Genomic DNA, 22,846 nt, shown 5'->3' with positions numbered 1-22,846 from the left:
CTACAGACTACAGTATAGTGCCAATGTCTCCAGTCACAGCAAGCCTGAGTCCTAGTTTGTCAGCCTCTTGTGTGATCTAGTGTAGCTCTGTGCCATTATACTCTGTGCCTCATAACTCTGCCTCTGACCTCTCTCACCTCAACCCCAATAAATGTACAAGTTCTGAGTGAGTTCCTGCCTTTTGCTGTTGGAAACAAAATGCTGGAAGCATGATATTCCTTGGATGCTGCTGACATCACTGGTGGGTCCCTAATTTGGAAGCACACATAGAGCACTGTACAAATGCCTAAGCATGAGTTTTAATGGTTTCTTCATGTTGGCTCTCCTGCCGGAAGCATGCGAAGTCCTCGGCAGTAACATAGGCTGTTATGTTAATGGTGGCTATGCTGTGCCAAGGTGCTTATTATTACTCTTGGCAAGCCGTGGCATAGCAATATTACAGCAAACTGCGGCGTAACAGTATGACGATCAGCAAACAGCTGCGCAATGCTATAACATTCGGCTTTACTACAGGTATAGGGGTAGGAAGTTTTGTTAGGTGTAAGGGTAGGAAGGTTATGGTTAGGTGTAGCAACAGTGAGGTTACTGTTAGGTGTAGAAAGGTTAGTGTTAGGTGTAATGACAGTGAGGTTAATGTTAAGTGGAGCGACAGCGAGGTCAGTGTTAGGTGTAGGTGCAGGAAGGTTGAGGTTAGGTGTAATGACAGTGAGGTTAGTGTTAAGTGTAGCGATAATGAAGTCAGTGTATCGACTAGCGCTGTGGAGGAGTCGGTACAAAAATCATCCAACACCTCAGTTTATGAAACCATTGATTCCAGGTACCCAAAAATTGCTCCAACTCCTCATTCCTGGTAGCAACAGTGAGACTAGTGTTAGGTGTAGTGACAGTGAGGTTAGTGTTGGGGTAAGAAGGTTAGTGTAAGGCCTCTTTCACATTAGACTACGCGTGCAGGAGCCAATTCCTGCGCGCGTTGAATAGGCTGCGGCGTGTCGTCGGGAATCTGCAGTTCGACGCTGAGTAGCGGCGGTAGTAACTAACTAACCCAGTGGGAAAACGCCGATTTCCGACGATAAAATGCTCCTGGGTGTGTCATACCGCAACGCATTGAAACGCAGCATAGTGACAGTAAGGTTAGTGTTAGGTGTAGTGGTAGGAAACTAAGTGTTAGATGTTAAGAATAGGAGTGTTAGTGTGAGAGCTAAAGAATAGGATATATTAGTATTATCGTTTGAGACAAGCTAAGAGTTTTATGGTGTAGAATATTGGTAATGAAAAATTACCAATATGGTATTACTACTAGCAGCTCACACCAAACTCATTAGCGTCTATACTGTAATGATTGGTGTCAGCACACAGAGAATTCTGATTATTGGTGATCTGCAGTATCAACAATAATACAGATGCTATACCTGATTATGCAGTGATCTGCAGAATCACCAATAATACTAGTTTAGCCTGACACTGGACAACAGAAGAGGAATAGTGTTTATTGTAACAGTAATACGGATGAGAGGGTTCACCCGAGGAGCGGGTGACTCAGACTGTACTGCAGCCGGTGCTCACCTTATGAGTGGATGAGACAGACCGTGCTACAGCCGATAGGCATATGAAAACTACAACAAAGAGAAGGAACACAATAATGCTGTACAGCTGACCACCTGTGGAGCAAGTGATTCAGACTGTACTGCAACCAGGTAGTGTTTGGTGCACAGTATAAGGGGAAGCAGTCCTAATGATGCTTGACTAAGGATCCCCTAAGGAACAGATGGTACAGATTTTTTTGCAGCCTAGGAGTAGTTGATACAGTTGGTGCTGCAACCTAAGTGACACATGCAGTACTGCCGCCTAAGAGCGAGTGATACAGACAGTACTGCAGCCTATGAATACCTGTAAGCAGGTATCACAACTAAGTATCAGTATCCTACACCTGAGAGGTAGGTGTAAGCAACTAATTTCCCTCACCAGTGTCAGGGCCCACTGATGCGGTTAGCGAGGTCAGACAGACAGAGTTTGGCAACGAGCGGACAGATGCAGTACAGAAACGGAAGACTGATTCAACGTCAAGGACAAGCAGGGTTGGCAACGTGAATCAGATAGGCTGAGGTACAGAATCGACAAACGGAAGAATAGTCAGAGCAAGCAAAAGGTCATAACAGATAAACAATGCAATAGTACTTTAAAGCTATCAACAGAATCTGACTAAGTGTGGATCCCGGCTTCAGCTGGTTCTAGCACACTTTGGGATCTGACTAGGGTCTGAGCGCTAACACACTATAGCATTCGCAACAACAGACGCGGAGCTACTGACAGACCTGCTCTATATATAGTCAGCATGCTCCATAGCGCCGCCCCAGTCACTCAGCCAATCCAGATGCTAGCTGGAGTCAGCTGACCGCATGATCAGCTGACTCCCCTCTTAGCTGCATAAAGGTCCTGTCGATCTGCTCGCGCGCGCATAGCCCTTAACCTGTGAACAATGGAAGGACCCTGAGCACATACCTGCGCGGCAGAGGCCGCCGGTTGACACGCGGAAATAGCCGCCATGCCGCTTGACTCAGCGGCGGCATCTCCGCTATTCCTTACATATACTAAATGTGCGCATTCCTGAAAGACAATTTTTACTGTATTCTGATTTTCAGCTTCAGCTTGTTCCTAATAAACTGCCCACTGCCTGCTGTCATGGTTCACATGTTCTTTGACTATGTCAGCTTGCTGCTTACCCTAATCTTTAGCATATTTTCAACAATGCTGCTGGTCTGTCTCTGATAAGACTTAGGGTCCTTTCACACTATACACTTTATGTTGGTGAAAAGTTGCAACAGAGGTATGATGCGACACATATAGTGAAGCATATTCTACAATGAAAGTATGCTGCACTGCCACTGTAAACGCTCCTATTTGGTAAATGCACAGCACAGGGCTGTGGAGTTGGAATTGAGGACTCGGAGCATTTCTGGGTACCTGGAGTCGGAGGTTTCATAAACTGAGGAGTCGGAGTCAAATGATTTTTGTACCGACTCCACAGCCACAGAAACCTCAGGAGGAAAGTTAACTGAATAAGGCCCCAAGTTTAAAAAAAACACTCATGCATATCATTGACTGCTTATGTCTACGGGCCCTTGTCCACTGCAAAATGCGCTGCAATTTGGTCACAGTTTGCTAGGAATTACCAATGCGATTTCCATGCATTGCAACGCAATTTTTCATGTGGCCATCGTTTATCTAAGTTGCAATTGCACTTGCAAGGGGTGGAGCTTCATGCCGCAAAGGGCAATTGTAAGAAAAATCGCTATGCGCTTTTGTGTGCTTCCATAGACAAACAGGAAACGAATGCATGCAGTGCACTTGCATTGAAGCATTGCAGTGGGAACAGGGCACCATGATTACTTTGATAATCATGATGTCAATGCGATTTCTGAACTGCGGAAAAATCTTTGTTTTGGGGGGTTCATAATAATAGACTTATAGTTCTACAGTTAGGTGTTTAAAGATGGCAGCACTAGTTTCTCTGCACAACAGGAACTTACTATAAAATAAATGACAAAAGCGCAACTCCTATTTCAGAAGATGTACATCTTCCAAAGTGACTGGACCGGTTTTAAGCAAACATATGCTTACATACTTTACATGCTTTAAATACCAGAGTCAGAGACAATGGCTGTAAAAGACTATTCTAGGCTGATTCATCTGTGAATAAATATGATAATTCTTTAAGCTGACCTTTGTCCACTAACCTCAGCAATGAATAAACTATATGAAGTGGCACAATAATGTTTCTAATAACAGAAAAGTAGCTGAACAGCCATGAAATGGCCATCTCCTTAGAAAGATACAGCAGTTAAAGCACAGTCCAGACAAAACAATATTTTCTTTAAATAAACACACTACTTACATAGACTACTTTTCCATCCAGGAATTATTGTTCAAAATCTGGGAACCCCTCTTTTGAACCACCTGTGCAAAGTGTTCCCCGAGTTAGGGTGCTTACACACATTCAAATTTGATTGGCCAATCACTGGCCAATTTTACCATTTCCATGAAGTATGAGAGCATACCTTCACAATCGGTTTATAGTATTCAAAAAATCTGTGGCCCCAGAATACTTGGACTCATATCCCTAAAAGCTCTTTATGTTCCAATGTAGTTGAAATAAATTATAAGATCCTATTCTGATGGCATCTCACCCCAGCTTGACTAGTCAAATTTAACCCACAGCGCTCGGATAAATGCTTCAGAGGCTGTGGGTGTAAGTGTACGGCTCTTCACATTTGGTGGGAATGTCCCAAAGCTAGAAAACTTTGGCATAGAGTGTATCAGATGATCTACGTACACAGTAATTGATTCCCAGATCCCAAAGTCCCGAGATTGCTCTCCTCAATCTGAAACCTCCTCAACGCACTAACTCACAATTTCTATTAACTTCACACATATATACAGCCACCAAACACGCTATGGCCTGTGCCTGGGGTTCTCCTTCTCTGAGCTTTGAGTCGGTTAAACACAAACTGGGGCAATATATGTTTTACGATAAGATGAAAGCCATCTTGGAAGACAAAAGGACACTTTTTGAAAAGAGGTGGTCCCCACTATACGAAAATTATTACCATATGCTGCCCCCCCCCCCCCTATTATAATAACTTATCCAAAACTGGTCTCCTCCTTGAATAGACTCACACCAAAGTAAAATCCAAAGTCAATAAAGGATTCCTGTCATGATCTCCAGTACTTTCTTCACTGCTCTCTCAGGTGAACCTCTCTCTCATCTTATTTTCCCCTTGTTTCCATTCTCTTCCTCTTTACCTGCTCTTTCCTTTTCTTTTCTTACTTAACCATGGCCACACGGAAAGTCCTACTCTCAAACATTTTGTTGCTTATAAGTTAGATTGTTGTTTTACGTATATACCTAACCTTTTCACCTGGTCCAATCACACTTATAAAGTCTTTTCACCCAAGTATCACTTATTTACTTGGGCTCCTTACACATTTTTCACGAAAACCCTGTGGGCATTGACCAGCTTTTACCAGGTGCTAGGGTGGAGACTCATGAAGTCTCTCCGCACTACCCCTGGCCTCTCATCTGATGATATATATCAACCCCCCACTAAGGTTTTTACTCCGCTGGGCTGTACCTCCATCATATAGCCCATGTTATAGGAGTGTTTGATAAATTGCTAAATGTTCATAAGATTTATCATATTCAGGTTTCTGCTAATTTCATGTTAGTTTATGTCGACATTGCTGCTTGTTTATGATGTATTATATATTGGACCATAGTGATGGTTGTTTTATGAAAATGTAATGTTGCTTTACCTTTTCTGAAAAATTACAATAAAAATATTGATACCAAAATCTGTGGCCCTCATTGTACATGGAAGTGGTTAAATTGGCCAATCAAAATGGGATGTTTGTATGCACTCTCAGCCCCCCTCCCTAACTCTGCTTGTATTGTGAGGCCACACCCCAGAATCCTCTGCTCAAGTTGTACTGCAAACACCAAGGCCTCCTTCAAACTTAGTAACGTGTTCACATTTTTAGGGCTGCTTCTAATATATTAAACAATACAATGTAATACATAATACTGTACATTAAATATTACACGGTCTTTTGAAAAAAAAATGAATTGGTGGACATTTTTTTTGCTGCAAACCAAAAAGCCCATTAGATGGCAATGAGTTCACTGATTAGCATAGACTCATTTGTGACGTATTTCCACATTATGGAATGCAGACAGAGCAACAAACGTTGATTCAGGTAATACCTTTAATGACTAACTGTATATGGTTAATTGCAAGCATTCTAAACGTTAAGTTTCTTCTTAAAGGACACATCCTAGCTACATACAAAAACAAAAATCTACTTACCCGGGGCTTCCTCCAGACCCTTGCAGCCGTCCTTTGCCCTCGCTGCAGCTCCGCACCCCGCCAGTGGCCTGTGGTCAGTATACTGCGCAGGTGCAGAATTTCTATGCAGTACATAAATTAAAAACAATGGTGCATGAGCCAGCCTGGGGCCCCGGGAACTCTCACTGCCCGGGGCCCCAGAACCAGCATCTAACACCATATGTGAGCGCAGCCAAAACCTTGGAGCTGCCACCTCCAAGGCCTGTCTCCTACTGCTCTAAAACTTACTGCAAGCTTATCACTGCAAGCTAGGTGTATTATGTGTGCACTTCTCATTGGCTTATAAGCAGCCTGCAGGCTTTATAAAGCAGCAGAGAACTGTTTGGGAGTGAGGTTCTCCAATTGTGTGTTTGGTAAGTTTTAGAGCAGTAGGAGACAGGCCTTGGAGGTGGCAGCTCCAAGGTTTTGGCTGCGCTCACATATGGTGTTAGATGCTGGTTCTGGGGCCCCGGGCAGTGAGAGTTCCCGGGGCCCCAGGCTGGCTCATGCACCATTGTTTTTAATTATTGTAGTATCCCATGCAGTTTAGTTAGGAGGGGGGCAGATGAGAGGGAATATCCTGCACGCTGGTGCCCCCTGCTGGTCATATAGCCATTGTCTATATGCAACTGAAGCCCTCTCCTACTAATTGGCTGACTTGCTCAGCTTTTGCTTGATTATCACTGCAAGCTAGGTGTATTATGTGTGCACTTCTCATTGGCTTATAAGCAGCCTGCAGGCTTTATAAAGCAGCAGAAAACTGTTTGGGAGTGAGGTTCTCCAATTGTGTGTTTGGTAAGTTTCTATGCAGTACAGTCTAGATCCTAGGTTCTCAACGTGCGGTACACGTACCCCAGGGGGTACTTCTGATGGTTCCTGGGGGTACTCTGACTTGATATACTTAACCAAGAATAACAAATTTAGAGTTTTAGAAAATGATAAATCTTATTTAAACTGCACCAAATTAGTATTTTAGCTAATTAAAAGCAATAATAAATGCTTGGAAATAGTTTACAACCAATTATCATGTACTACGAATAAATATATATTTGTCAAGGGGTACTTGTAATAATGTTTACTATGCTAGGGGGTACTTGGTGAGCACAAGGTTTTAAAAGGGGTACTTAGCAATAAAATGTTGAGAAACACTGGTCTAGATGACGTCAGCAGGACTCCGAGAGCCGCAGTAGATGCTGACCTGGCGAGGTCGGCATCTGCACCGGTGGGGACTGGGAGCCACTGGAGCTGTGGCGAGGGCACAAGACGGCTGCAAGAGGCTGGAGGAAGCCCCAAGTAGATTTTTGTGAGTTTTTTTCCTTGGACCTTCCCTTTAAGGCTATTTATTGGTTAAAAAAGTAGTAATATTACTCACAAGCATAGATAAAAATAGTCGAGGGAGGCATATTGTTCATTGATGAGGATCCAATTGGCGATGGTGTTCTCCAGATCTTGTTTTTGTGCGTGAGGTATATCTAATGAGGTATCAACAAATCTAGCAAGCAGATTGCCAATAGAATCTATTATAGTTTGGGTTGCTGGCTGTGGGTCAGGGCAGCTCCCACATAAGGTGAGCACATTTCCTGATGGTGGTGGGCTCACATACATAGAATTGTGGTGGTCCAAGTATGCTGACACTGGTCAAATCCCCCTTTTTTGTGGTTGGATTCTTACCAATAAGGTTATACAGTATACCCTATGAATTTTTTCCTTTCCTGTTTTTTTGAAGCACAAGCCAGCTGGAGACAACAAAGGAACATTCATGGACTGCATAATAACCAAAGACGTAGTTTTATCATATGTTTTATGTGTTATATTTTTTTTTATTTTATTATTGAACTATGAGATAGGTTATGTTGAAAGCCAGCACATACAAAACCTGAACACGTAAATTATTTGGTGTTGCAGAAGTAGAAGATTTCAAATTCTCCCTTTCTTTGTGAAATGACTCCCATGCTGTATGCATAAAACCTGCTATAACAGCAATGCATGAATATCTAGGCTTCTGTGGAAAATATCTTTAGGCTGCATCTCTCACACACTGTTTTTATCCTCAGTTAGCATAAAAAACCAAAGGCCTCTATTTCTTTACTAGATAACACAAGTTTCTTACTTCTCAGCAAAAAAGAAACCCTCTAGTTATTACGTATTAACAAATAAGGATCTGCCTTTCTGCATCCCCACCCAGTGGCTCTGCCTCTGTAAGATGAATGGAAACACATGCTGACAAACGGCACAATGTACTCTGAGGCTATTCAGTTAGGTTATAATGTTCGGTTTACTCATTGCAAAGAGGTTTATCTAAGCAAACCAAACAATGGACTGGAATGGATTACTATAGTATATGTAGCTGTCCACTGCAAATCTTAAAGGGAATGTGTCACTGATAGGTTGCTCGATAGTTTTTCAGTTTTTGTGAAAGGAAAAAGTTTCTGTTCTGCTATAAGTGAACTAGTTTCTATACCGTACCAGCTCCTGTCACTGATTGAAAGGAGGCAGTGATGCGTAAAGCTACCGTAATTACATTAGCTGTATAAAATATTTCTTCTGCTGCTAGCAGTTCATGCATGCATGCATACACATTTGGCTCCAGTTCTGCCCATATTGGTGCCCAGGCAAGGCACATTTTGTCTCCCTACCTTAATATCGTAAACAGGAAGATCATAACCTACGTCAAGTCATTTTCTGGGCACCAATAAGAAATTGATAGTTTACATAGTAATAATGTTCAGGGCCGAGCCGAGGCGAGAGAGGCTCCAGCCTCAGGGCGCAGTGTGGGAGGGGGCGCACAACTCACTCAGCTACCATTCCCTATTGTGTTTGAAGCAGAGAAATAAGAAAAGGAGATACATAGCAGTGACTACAAGCCAGATAACTAGAGATTAAGGCTTAGTCTAATAGCAATCAGTGTGTGATGACTGGAGTTGGGAAGGATGGGGGCGCACTTTGGTGTCTCAGCCTTGGGTGCTGGAGGACCTTGTCCCTGCTCTGATAATGTTGTTTCTCAAAATAAGTTTGTAAAGGATACACAAATTATTAACAGGCCATAGACATCTCAATGGCTAAAACTCACTGAACCCATATAACTAAACCCTTCCATAAATCATTTTGAGGGCCGTGTACAGTTGCAACAATCAACACAGAAGTGCCTGTTGAGGTGTTAAAGTTAGCATCTTATAGGTGTGCAAAGTACCATCTTTTCTTAATGGAACTAGCAGTTGGCTACAAGAATTCCATGAAGTGCAATGTGTTAAGAGTAGCTCTGTGGTGCTCATGGCCGGATTTCTGGCAAGGCCACATAGGCCATGGCCTAGGGCACCAGATAAACAAGGGGTGGCCTGCACACAGTGGGCATTATTTGCAGGGCATTATTTGCAAGTGTCCAAACAAATGAAAGTGGTCAGGATAACTGCACTATTAGTACCAGCTGGCATCTGCCTGTGCTGTGCTACAGGCAGCTGCAGTCCGTTAACCAAACGTTTGTGAACAGTGTGTGACTAGCAAAAAGCCAGACCTTGTCCAATAACATAGCAGCAGCTCCAGGCAGTTACAGAAGGCCGGGTCTCACACACTTGGTGTGGGGGATGAAAGGACCAGGGGCAGCACCAGCAAATAGTACAGAATACAGAAGGCAGCCTCTCACAGTACCCATTTCTTAATTGATTGGCAAGCGCTGTTATCCTGGAGACAGCAGTGGGGACAGGACTCACTTTTACGTGTTGCTGACCCCACCCAATGTCCAATTGTGAGCCACTTTTGACTATGTGTGTGTGGTGGACGGCTCCCACCACGCCCATCACCTGTAGATCGCTTGATTGACCAGTTCCCCCGTGTGACATGATTGATTCACTTCATGTTGCCATGGAGACCTCGGCACTAGCCCCAATAGTGGACACCATCGGCCCAAAATTTTTTGGATGGGTGTGTGTGGAGAGAGGTGGTAGGATACGGTTTCGGTTGGGGCGGCTGGTAATAGTCGGCCTTGGGCGGTAAAAAGTACAAATCCGGCCCTGGTGGTGCTCCCACTCACAGTTGACACCCCATGCATCTGCCTGGGTTGCCTATGCCTATAAACAGCCCTGAGTCTCACGCACTATACTAAAAAAGGGGAACCAGAAGGCCTCTCTGCAGTGCCTGGGAACAAAGTATGTTAAAAAATACCCACCATGGTCAACTGGCTGCTGATGTGCTTTGGCAGGCACAGAAAATGCACTCTCGGACATTAACATTTTGATGGTGTTTCCACCAGCAGTTTTAGGTCTATCGTTACTCAAGTGAGTACTTATCGCAGCAGTTAGGCAATCAGTTGCTAGTGTTAAGCGCCTTTCGGTTGCAAAATAATGAAACCGAATGAGAGCTTTTGTAACCACAAACGTGTCAGCCATTAACAAGCGGTGCATTTACTGCCCAGAACAAAACAAAACAAAACACAGCATGTGGCATCCTGGGCTGGCTGCCACCAGCAGAGATGCTGCAAGTGCTGGACACTTACAGCGGGTTGCAAGCAATCTGCACAGAAACACAAGCGGCTGACTAGCAGTTAAAGGACAACTGTAGCAAGAGGAGTATGGAGGCTGCCATATTTATTTCCTTTTAAGCAAAACCACTTGCCTGGCTATCCTGCTGATCCTCTGCCTCTAATACTTTTAGCCATAGATCCTGAACAAGCATGCAGCAGATCAGGTGTTTCTGACATTGTCAGATCTGATAACATTGGCTGCATGCTTGTGTCTGGTGTGATTCAGACACTACTGCAGCCACATAGATCAGCAGGGCTGGCAGGCAACTGGTATTGTTTAAAAGGAAATACACATGGCAGCCTCCATTTTCTTCTCACTTCAGTTATGCTGCCGGCTGTTCATCTGAAAGAGCCCTTAATTTAGTCCTTACCTAAGATATTTGCAGAAGCCTGGTGTCCTTCCTGGAAGTTCATGAGTGTTTGGCTAAGATGAGTGCTATGTGCTGTCCTATGGCAAGGGGTGGGGAGGAGAACCACATGGGCACAAAGCATTTAGCTGGGAAAAATAGTCCACCAATAAGTTGTTGCTTGTGCTTTGGCAGCCACAGAAAACAGGGACTATATATGTAGACCTGGAGATATATTATATATATATATCCTGGTCTGATGCATGTATTTTCTTTGGAATTGAAATTCCTGAAATAATAATCCAATGATGCATCTGTGGCAAGTGCAGCAAACACATGACAATTTACAGGAACTGAAAGATCTGATGTTAAGGTCTTTGCGTCACAAACTACTGGGCACCTTTGTAGATCCATGCCTGATGGGTCAGAGCCGATTCAGGGAGCAAGCAGGATTTACACAATATTAGGCAGATGGATAAACTTCTTTACATGTATATATACATGCACACAAACATACACATTAAATAAGAAAAAGTAAAAAAAAAAAAAAATATATATATATATATATATATATATATATATATATATATATATATACACAAAATACTCTATGCTGTGCTGCCACTCAGAACAAGCCCCATTGGATAATTGATGGCACCATTCTACACTGCAGTACAATCCTGGGAACAGCAATTTACAGGAAGCTGAGGTCCTGACTCCAGGACTGCAATCATCTCTAGCTGATACCACAGGAGCTTCAATTTCTTCTGTGATGAGGCACAAATGAAGCAGCCTCTCCTCTACTGCTGTAAGCATTGCCAAGTAGAGAAAACCCAAAGTACCATGAAGGTCACACCGACTAGTGACTTTCATGCTGCTGTACATGTACACCAGCCTTGCCTTGAGTCAGCAAACAAGCCCAACACTCACTTCAAATACATTTTCCTTTCTGATCTCCCTACATTAGACAACACTTCACAGAAATTGTATCAAAGGGTTACAACAGTAGCCAATAGGTACGTTCAAAAAAAACAGGTCTGGCAAACAGTCTATTATTTATAATCAGAAACCCATCAGAGTTTCTCTGATAAAGAAGATAATGCATTATACTCCGCACACATTTTTCCCCCTGAAGGGGAGGGTTCAGAGATGGGGCCCAATAGATCTCAGGGTGGATCTTAGTGCAGGTGTCAGAGGTGTGCCAGTAAGTGGGGACACTGGCACTTGCCTAGTGGAAGTTTGTGGCACTTACCTGCCATTATTGAGTTACACAGGTGACATGTTTTTCATGCTGCTACAGTTATAGCTAGAGATGTCTAACGGGGAATTGCCTTTGAACTTGAATTCAGTTTTAATGATTTTTTGGTATGGGTGGAATTTGTTATAGACTATAATTCACATTAAAATGATATGAATTTTAGGTTGCATAAAAGCTTTGCTTCACACTAGTGAAACAATTATGCGCTGGGCATTATTTTTACACCAGGGGAGTCATTTACTATGACTGTTCTCTGTGAAAGAGGACATCTGGACTCTAACTGTGTGTAATTTTTTTTCACTACAATTAAAAACTTAAAAGGCCAGGTTCATACTAAGCAGAAAAGCATGTGTTTTCCCTATAGCACATAATAGAAAACGCATGCGATTCTGCTATGTGTGACCCTGGCCTAAGGGAGTCGGAGTTGGTACATTATTGCCAGGTAACCAATAATTACTCCTGAACAGGGATGGTAAATAATTTGCAGTTCATGTTATACAGCTTGAAAATTGACCATTCAAATCCCACTGCGTGGTCCATTTTCAAGCTACATAGAATTTGCACACAACATTTTAATTCTGCATCAACTCAAAATGTTTTGAATTTCATTGGCCATCTCTACTCCCAAATCTGACTTCACAACTCAAACTCCACAGCCCTTCTTACTTTCCTCCAGCATATAAACAGTTGTTGAAGCATGCAAAGGACAGACCGGGCGCCGACGTCATTATATAATGCAGTAAGGCTACACTATGCTATGTCAGGCTGTACCACAACATGGACACATATAAAATGCTCTGTATGATACTTACAGCTCTAATAAGGCATTTAACATCTAAGCAGAATGACAGTTGGAGACATCTATATTCTCATTCTTATGTTGTTGTTGTTGTTATGTAAGGCCCCATTTCTACTGGCAAGAGGGGTCTTAACATGCAGTATGGGTACAATATGAATATGCCTTTTGAAGGCAAATTTTCGAATGCGTCTTTTGTTGTAGGTAGTGTTTGCCATGTTTCAGCTTGTTTCTTGGACATAAACAGAAAGTAGCATGGTTGATGGGAAACGTTAAAACATATGCGATATTTAACAACAAAAATGCAAAGAAATGCATGTGTACAGGACCATTAACTTTCATCATATGCAATTCGCATGCAGAAGACAACTCCATGCAAAAAAATGCACCAAGCTATCATTTTCCCCCCAGATCGGATCTGCATGAAACAACTGCAGTGAATGGAAACCTGTCCCAATAGATAGACACCATTATCATGCAGATTTCCACAATACAAAACCGCATGCAGAGGAAACGGGGCCTTAGACACAATCCCTATCAAATCCTTAGCCCTCCTGGCGGTTCATTTCTTCTGCCAAATAGGCAGAAATACATTTTTTTTTTTTGGTTTCATGTAAAGCTACCAGAGTGGTAGCTACATGAAACAACACTAGAGGGCGCATGTGTCCCTTTAGTGCGATAGTCGGCGGCATCAATAGCAAACAGGGGAACGCGTATACAACGCGTTCCCGTTTGGCTTCTCCTGTCGCCATGGCGACGATCGGAATGACGTCATTGACGTCAGACTCCTCCGATCCAGCCCTTAGCGCTGCCTGGAACTCATTGGTGCGGGCAGCGCAGGGCTCTGGCGGGGTGGGGCCCTCTTCCGCCGCTGCGTGCGATCGACGCAGAGCGGCGGCGATAAAGCTGTACGCGCGGCTAGCAAAGTGCTAGCTGCGCGTACAGCACTTTAAATGGTGCAAATCACCCCACCAGGGGCTGAGATATCCTCCTGCGCGGCATAGCCCGAGCTCAGCTCGGGCTTACCGCCAGGAAGGTTAAAAACAAAAAAAGGATCGTAAAAGACAACATTTTGAAACATAAGCAGAGCAAGTATACATCTCCTGAGCAGTGGATATAGGGAAGGGAATGTACATTTAGCACTGAAAAGAGCAAAATGGAAATCTGAATTGAAATTATTACTCAAAAAAGACAGGAAAAAATGTTGATGCAAACAAAAAATCTCTTTGGTATTTGAAACCTCCCCATGACAGAACTTGAGAGTAAGGCCTCGTTCACATCATTTAGTTTTAGAGCACCAGATGAGTTGCAAATCACACCACTTTATTTCATCCCACCAAATAAATACATAGACCAGCCGTGCTATGTATTTGTTTGGTGGGATGAAATAAAGTGGTGTGATTTGCAACTCGTCTGGTGCCCGGAACTTGCCTTTCTTCAGTTTTAAGTGTAATCGTTTAACCGGAGGCACAGTGAGCTGCTCACCAGTACCCCACCATAGGCTGCCAGGTGCATCTAGTGCCGATTTTTGTCTCTTTTAAGCTGCAATCACATCATTTAGTGCAGATGGCTGTGCGATCGGAACGCAACACACAGCCAACTACTATGCGCTGCAGATCCTATTCATTACATGGAATCTGCGCTGCGATTCCCAAAAGTGCATGCAGCACACCATAGCGCAATCGCGCTGCTGCGCAGCGCATATGATCGGTACGGTAGAAGGACTGTCTATGCCGTCTACCATTCTTGCGTGTCGCACACTATACACACTGCCAAAATGTGCACGGCAGCGCATATAGTCTGAACGAGCCCTAAAGTGGCAGGTCATGTGATCTGATGTAACATCACACATCCATCTAGCAGGGATGTACCTATCACAAACCTCTGAATGAGAATGGAGTACAGAAGAATCAGGAACTAGGGAGACTAGCTGTCCAGAAGTAAATGGTACCAGTTCGCACACTCCATAGTTCTGCTGGGTATAACAAAGTAGAGAGGAATACCAGCTATTCACTAATGCTAGATACACACCATGCAATTTTCTGACAGATTTACTGTCAGATCGATTATTTCCAACATGTCCGATCTGATATCTGAACGATTTTCCGTTCAAGCCTACGGAAAATAAAACAGAAATCAGATCAGACCTGATGGAAATAATCGATCTGACAGTAATTCTTTTTTACTGTGTTTGCCTAGCATAAGCTTCTACATTTCCCCCAAAAGAACAAAGTCAGGACTGTGCATACAGAAGGCAGATAGAGTCAAAAAAGTAGTTTACAGTACAAATGATTACAAGTCCCCAAATCCTAAAGCAACACAGACAAGACAGCAGTCCGCACTTGAGAATTTATCAATGTTCAGATAATAAGATGCTGGTTAATATTCTTTTACTATCAATAAAGTTTAACACCTTGACACTTTATTTGTGCTAACAAGAATTGTCATAGACGAGTAGTGATTTCCAGTGATCTTACCAAGGAAGCAAGTTTTCTGAAAGCGAATTGTACAGAGCTCCAACTTTTATAATGTTCAGATCATATAATTCTGGGGCTGCTTACTTGCATTGGGCAATTTTCTGCCTCACTGAATAATCTCCTGAGTTTTTAGAACAATGCTAAACAGATGCATCACATCATATAAATTAGAGTTTGGCTCCATGGTTAGGAGGAGCTTTCATACTGCAACTGGTATTTATTCAAGACAGACGTTGCAGGCAAACTATATGTCAATACACAGCGTGCAGAGGAGCTGGGCAGAATCATTTAAAAGTGCCATGTAAACAGCAGTAGTAGTGGTGAAAGCGTGTTGAGGACTGTGCTGCACCCCCCCCCCCCCCCTCACCTGTAGAACTATACACGTGACAGTAATAGGCTTAGCTGGGTCAGTGAGGGTCACTGTCTATGGGATGCCAGCTGGACCGATCTGCACACATTAGCACATAACACTAGACGAGAGATCCCTGCTGTATGGAGGGGTGTCCTACCTGCACAGCGCCGAGCCCCGGCGAAGATGAAGCAGCAGCAGAGGTCGCACCAGGCGGTCAGAGCAGCCGCGGCCTGAAACTTGTGACCGCCCCCCGGCTTCTGTGGCTGGAAGATGTAGCGGACATCGGGGGGCGGCCGGTGCACCCGAACCCTCCGCCTCACCCCCGGGGGCGCACCTGCAACTGCCGTCACTCTGTTAGGGCTGAAGAAGGCAGTTTCCATTCGGCCACCCAGTGGGGACAGCGGTGACCGGGCTGCGGGGACGCGGGTTACAGCAGACATGGAGATCGCTGCTGGATAAAGTGACAGCAGTGTCGCTCCGGAGTCACTTCCACTGAGGTGATCATCAGCAGCATCGCATACCGAGATCAGGATGACAGAAGCTCACGCCTCCCGCTGAGCCCGCCCTCACACACTACTCTGCCCCGCCCCATCATCCTCCGTATACTCTGCTAGGATCACTTCTCTCTAGTCTTCTGCAAACTCCGACCGCCCCTGTTACCGCCCACAAACACAACTGGATTACTGTACCCGCCTCGTTATCTATTCTCCACATCTACTTTTAAAATGCTACAGCCCGCTACTCTCCTACTAACATCATCTGTTCAAGGAGACATCTTCAGAACTGCATTAGTGTAAAAACTTTACACAATGCTTTCACCACTGAGATGGCTATGTCCATAATGGTAATGAACTGCATGTATCTTTCCTCTGCGACATAAAGATTCGACAAAAGCAACTTGACAAACAAAAAGTTAATTGTGTTGTGGTTGTGGATAGTACTCACACTTTGCAGCATAGGTATTCCAGGATGGAATTACTGCTAGGGCATCATCAGTGTGTAAAGGGAAACCTAGATGGACCAGACGCTTCCCAGGTCCTCTTAGGGCTGGTGCACACCAAGAGAGCTTCAGAGCGCTTTTTAAAACGCTTGCGCTTCAAAAAGTGATTGGCTAATGTATTTGAATGGGATGGAGCACACCAGAGCGATGTGCTTTTTTTCCCAAACATGTTTTTTGGTCAGCATGCACACAGCTTATGCTGGTGTATGTGCATGGTGCGCAGGGATACATTACGTTAGCTCCCTCGTGCGATTGGTAAGATGCGCTATCTGTCCCAGGAGAGGACGTCAGGATGTGTGCTCCTAATCCCTACATAGGTTTGATGCAATGAATGTTTGCATGTCTGCACTATGCATGTTACAGGGCCAGAGTTAGGACACCTATGTTTACCTGGGTACTTCTGCGCAGTATAGGTGACTAAGCATAAGAATGCATTCTTCTGTGAACTAAGACCCCGGCTTTTTTTTTTGTTGAGCACTGGGCCTCACAGCTCACCGTTCCAGTGAAGAGTCCTTTTAAACTTGACTTGCACCCTTTGAATACGTTTCTTTTCGTGCATGCCAGTAGAAAGAAGAAGCTTGTGCACAGCTTTATTTCACTGAGCATGAACATACCTTGCTCAGCATGCCCAGTTGAGATGAGTCTGTCTACGGCTGGCAGTGGGGCCAAAATAAACTTGATTGGCACTTTAGGCGTACTTTAATGTGCATGCTAGGGATGAGCACTGAGACTCCTTTCTATGTTATATGTTATATTTAACTTAAGTATTTACACATACAATGAATCATTTTATAACTTTATATTTGTCAGCAGGTTGCTTGGATAATCCAGAGACTTCCCCCATACCCTTGCATTTGCCGTTTCAGTGCTTGGACTTGCTGAACCTATTCGACGTCAGTGCACCTGCACTCGCTCACAGACGAGCACTCAAACACGAAGAAGAGTCCAAGCAAAGATTGGGGCGATTAAGGATCAGAGAAGCGTCTGGAGAATCCAGAGGTTTCACTCTACCAAGGTATCTGACTTAAAAAAAAAAAAAAAAAAAAAAAAAAAAAAATCTAACCAAGGATTGAACTTCATCCCAATCAGGAGCTGATACCCCCCTTTCCCATGAGCAATCTTTTATTTTTCTTAAACGGATCATGAGAGGGGACTGTATGGGTGATAGTGTGGTGAAACCACTCTCACAGTGTGATGTCAGCACCAGGAGCCTTGTTGCATTGTGGGAAATAACAGCTGTTTCCAACTGCCAAAAATGCATTATCTCCTTCCACGGCCATCACCTGCCAGCAGTAAAAATGTCACCATGTTATAAATGTCAGAATGTGAAGCAGGGAGATAAACAATTTTACAATGGGCAAACACCAACTAAATCATTTATATATAATTCTTGTAAAAATGTAACACTTTTTTCATTACATTTTCACTACAGTTCCCCTTTAAAGAGACTCCGTAACAAAAATTGCATCCTGTTTTTTATCATCCTACAAGTTCCAAAAGCTATTGTAATGTGTTCTGGCTTACTGCAGCACTTTATACTATCACTGTCTCTGTAATAAATCAATGTATCTTTCCCCTGTCAGACTTGTCGGCCTGTGTCTGGAAGGCTGCCAAGTTCTTCAGCGTTGTGGTTCTGCTATGAACTCACCCTTCCAGGCCCCTCTCTGCACACTGCCTGTGTGTTATTTAGATTAGAGCAGCTTTTCTCTTCTCTCTTATCTTTTACAAGCTGGATAAATCGTCCTCTGAGCTGGCTGGGCTTTCACATACTGAGGAATTACAAACAAGAGCAAAGCTGTTTGCAGGAAGAAATGAGCAGCCTGAAACTTCAGTGCATGGGGGAAAGAAACACACAAATGATCTCTTGAGATTCAAAAGGAATGCTGTATACAGCCTGCTTATGTATGGATGTATTTTTCTATGTGTGGACATACTGTACATCAACCTACTTCCTGTTTTGGTGTCCATTTTGTTTGTTTACAAACAAACTTTTTAAAACTGTTTTTAACCACTTTTAAAGAGAATCTGTATTGTTAAAATCGCACAAAAGTAAACATACCAGTGCGTTAGGGGACATCTCCTATTACCCTCTGTCACAATTTCGCCGCTCCTCGCCGCATTAAAAGTGGTTAAAAACAGTTTTAAAAAGTTTGTTTATAAACAAACAAAATGGCCACCAAAACAGGAAGTAGGTTGATGTACAGTATGTCCACACATAGAAAATACATCCATACACAAGCAGGCTGTATACACCCTTCCTTTTGTATCTCAAGAGATCATTATACACAGGCAGTGTGCATAGAGGGGCCAGGAGGGGGGAGATGCATCACAGAACCACAACACTGAAGAACTTGGCAGCCTTCCAGACACAGGCTGACAAGTCTGACAAGAGAGAGATACGTTGATTTATTACAGAGATGGTGATAGTAGAACGTGCTGCAGTAAGCCAGAACACATTAGAATAGCTTTTGGAACTTGTAGGATGACAAAAAACAGGATGCAATTTTTGTTACGGAGTCTCTTTAATGCGGCGAGGAGCGGCAAAATTGTGACAGAGGGTAATAGGAGATGTCCCCTAACGCACTGGTATGTTTACTTTTGAGCGATTTTAACAATACAGATTCTCTTTAAGCGATTCAGAAAGTACTACAGTCAACCCAGAGAAAAAGCATTGCAGCTAGAAAACTGTACTTTTTTAGAACATTAGCAATAGCCACTTCTATAGTCTTCTCATGGCAGGTAAACTTTCAAGAAAACCTGTAATGGAAAAAAACCCCTCTGGGGAAAACTCACCTCGGGAGGGGAAGGCTTCACCTGTCATCCTCCTTTCAAGTGCCAGGGTCCCCCGAGGTGTGGCAAGGTAAATATTTACCTACCACGATCCTGCGCAGGGGCACTAGCCGTTCTTCCTTCGGGTTAAGGCGGAAATAGCCAGGCTCGATCCCTGCACAGTAGAGCAGATACGATCAGGTTCAGCTATTTCTGCCTAGCCTGAACAAAGAGCCGCTGTTGCACCTGCACTGGATCCCGGCGAGGTAAATATATTAGTATTCAGGGGAGCCACGGCTGGATTCCCTGAACCTACAGGGCAGGGGGGAGCCTCATTGGGACCCTGAGGCTTCCCCCTCCCAAGGTAAGTATCCACTAGGGTTTTGTTTTTTTTAAATTACAGAGTCTCTTTAAAGTAAACCTGAGAATTTATTTTTTTTGTTAATACTTACCACCACAAGCTGTAGGCTCTTCAGACCCTTCCAGGCTCCTTGTTACAACCAGCCTCCCCTCTGTCTTGCTGCAGTATGCACCGTTCAGAGCTCCATTCTGATCTCCACAGAGCAATCGCTGTCCATACACATACCCTCACTGTACTTGTTTCCACATGACTGTGTGTGAGCCAACTGTCGCCAGTTCTGATTATTTCCAAACTGCGCATGCCCAGGATGCTCTTCGCCATGGCTGCCGTGCAGGACCACGTTCCACAGGGGTGCGCAGAATTGACTGCACATGCACTAGACTCCAACTGGTCCCAGGTGCAGCTACGAATGGGGCATACAGCTGCAAGACAAAGGGGCAGCCGGATGCAGTAAGGAACCTGGAGGGGTCTGAAGAACCTATAATATAGATAATAAAGGTGATTATGTATATATTTTCTTTTTTCCCACCTTTAAAGGGGTATCTGGAAATATCATAGTCTTTCATTAACTATGGTTGTTTTAGTCCAAGAGACACTTAAACCGCTAGCCTTAACAAAAAAAACCAAAATGTTCCAGCAACCGGAACAAGCAAGGTATTAACTAAATACACAAAGAATTCAAAGTTATTACAATACAGCCCGTCGAACTAGTAAATGAAGACCAAATGTCAGGAAAAAAAGCTGAGCCGATCCAGCACAAAACAAGAAAACCAGAGGAGCAAGATATACAAGTCTTTATAAATGATAGTGTGTACACATACAAGATTTGTCTCCTGAGCTGCCATGTTAGGAAATGTACTTATTTGGTCAGTCCAAGCAGTCCTGCTCTATGGTAACCAAAGCTTTCACTCTACATAGGAAAGTATATTACAATTTTTTCCTGGCTTGTTTAAGATACTTTCCTATGTAGAGGAAAGGCTCTGGTTCACATAGAGCCTTCCTGTGCCCTCGTTCCGCTGCTGTCCCCCATTGAAATTAGTCGACCAGCAAGTTGAATCTCTCTTCAGCCCTCCTTAGGCTGCCTTTGGAAGTACTTGCGTCCCCAAGACAAGCAGATCCATACTACACACATGCAAATCTGGGTTTACGCATGCAAAGTACATGTGTCCACCATCACGGGCGCTTCAGAAGCCTGCTGAAGTCTGCATAAATTCAATGAGGAACAACGGTGGAACAAGGGCACGGATAGAGGACCGGGAGGGCTTTATGGTATCCAGATCCTTCCCTTTACACGGGTAAGTATCTAACCTGAAGCGAGTTTCCTCACTTTAGGTTTGCTTTAAGTTATAGTTGCTTATCTAGTGGCAAAATTTGTGTTTGCATTTGTTTCCTTGTATATAGTGTAAATCACCTATACAGCACTTATTAAGTTTTGATCTTGATGAGGTCGTCAGTCTTGCTTTGCACTGTGCCAGTCCCAGAAGGCTAAAAGTACCTGCTAGCAATCCCCACTTTACAGTATTCATGCATGCACATACACATACGTTTTCCTTTTTTACTGGTAAAGTTTCTGTGAACAGAAAGAGAGTCCCCATTACATCTCATAATTTTAAAAATAGGCTCTGACGTTCCAATCGCAGGCTCTTGACTTAGATTATAGGCTATATTGTTTTCTATGGCATTCATCTTAGACAAAAAGCATAACATTAATGTTCGTTTACTTCTACTTAACTGTACCAGTTAAGCTTGGCAATCAATAAGGATTCAATATCAAGAAAAGGACCTCTATTTTATCAGAAATAGTTGTAAATACCTGCTTGAAGATGTCAGACTACTGATCCTTTCGGTTCATTCACATGATCTTTAGCATGTGAATGAACCATGTAGACATCCAGCAACATTTGTTGGGGAGAGCAGTTGCTTTCTCCTTGCTACCCTGATATACACAATTACTATTGCGTTTTCCTGATGGCAGACTCCTGAGCACAGCATTTGCCAATGTGAGACAGGTAATCAGCTGCTTACAAGTTACCATGGGTTACTTTGTAACCTCGCTAACTATTATACACCTTGTGGTTGGAGTTTCCTTTGATAGTCAACCACTTCTGGGTAGGGAAACGATAATTACTTGGCTTTCCCTAAATTTGACCTTAGTGATGGACATATGACCATGGTAGGGACTAGATTGTGAGCTTGCTCTGAGGGGACAGTTAGTGACAAGACTATAAACAATAATGTAAAAAGAACTGCAGAAGATGTCAAAACCAAATTATCTACTCCTACGGACTCACTTTTGCCACATGCAGATGTTATTGGATCATTTTAATAAATACATGACCACATATAGTAATTTTTGTTTCATTCAATTAGGTTTTCTACATCTACTTTTAGGACTGGTATGAAAATAATATGTTTTTGGTCACATTCATAAAAAATATAGAAAATGTTAAAGCGTTCACAAACTTTCATCATGGGGTGATAAAAGATGCAGGGCAGTGTTTAACTAAAATACACGTAATACGTGGTCTATTTTTAGATTCATTAGGACTTTTTTTTTTTTTTTTTTTTTGAGCCTTTGCATTTGGGCATTACAAAGCATACGTCGGATTGTGATTCTTCCACCCTGAATATAATAAAAATAACAGGAGAAAAGGTAATTCAAGGCTAGTAAATGTATTCTTACATCAGTTTTCAAAGTGCAGATCAAGTTTACTACAAGTAAACATTTCTTACTAGTTCTTTTTAATGATAAATTTAAGGATGAAGTGGACTACCAACTGTAGTGGTAGTCAGCACATAGTCAGTGCAAGTGGTTCACTGACTATTAGTAGACCGCCGGTGGTTGAAAAACAAAACAAAACAAAAAAACAAACTTCGGGATCAACGCTGAGCTCTGGGCACATCTTAGCCTGGAACACCTTTAACCTACCATACACTTGCAAAGGAAAACTTTCACCATTTGTATAATAAATGTAAAGATCAATATTGGAGAAAGTATAAAAAAAAGATTGACAAGATGACAAACCCTAAACAGTCCATACTCACAGCCCTCTGTTTACAAGAACCAGGAACAACAGGCATTTCACTCACC

General features: G+C 43.1%; 1 protein-coding gene across 1 annotated transcript in view; it reads right to left on the bottom strand.

The window, feature by feature from the left end:
* The window catches only part of RASSF3 (Ras association domain family member 3), a 218,750-nt gene extending 202,568 nt beyond the window's left edge, over positions 1-16,182 (bottom strand). Inside the window, exon 1 of the mRNA XM_068276744.1 lies at positions 15,783-16,182. Coding sequence (XP_068132845.1) covers positions 15,783-16,065 — 283 coding nt within the window. The 5' untranslated portion in view covers positions 16,066-16,182. The remainder of the gene's footprint in view (positions 1-15,782) is intronic.
* Positions 16,183-22,846: the final 6,664 nt, after the last annotated feature.

This window comes from Hyperolius riggenbachi, chromosome 3 (assembly GCF_040937935.1).
Source record: "Hyperolius riggenbachi isolate aHypRig1 chromosome 3, aHypRig1.pri, whole genome shotgun sequence".
Classification (NCBI taxonomy): Eukaryota; Metazoa; Chordata; class Amphibia; order Anura; family Hyperoliidae; genus Hyperolius; species Hyperolius riggenbachi.
Note: the sequence above shows the minus strand (reverse complement) of the source record. Positions and strands in the feature narration are given on the sequence as shown.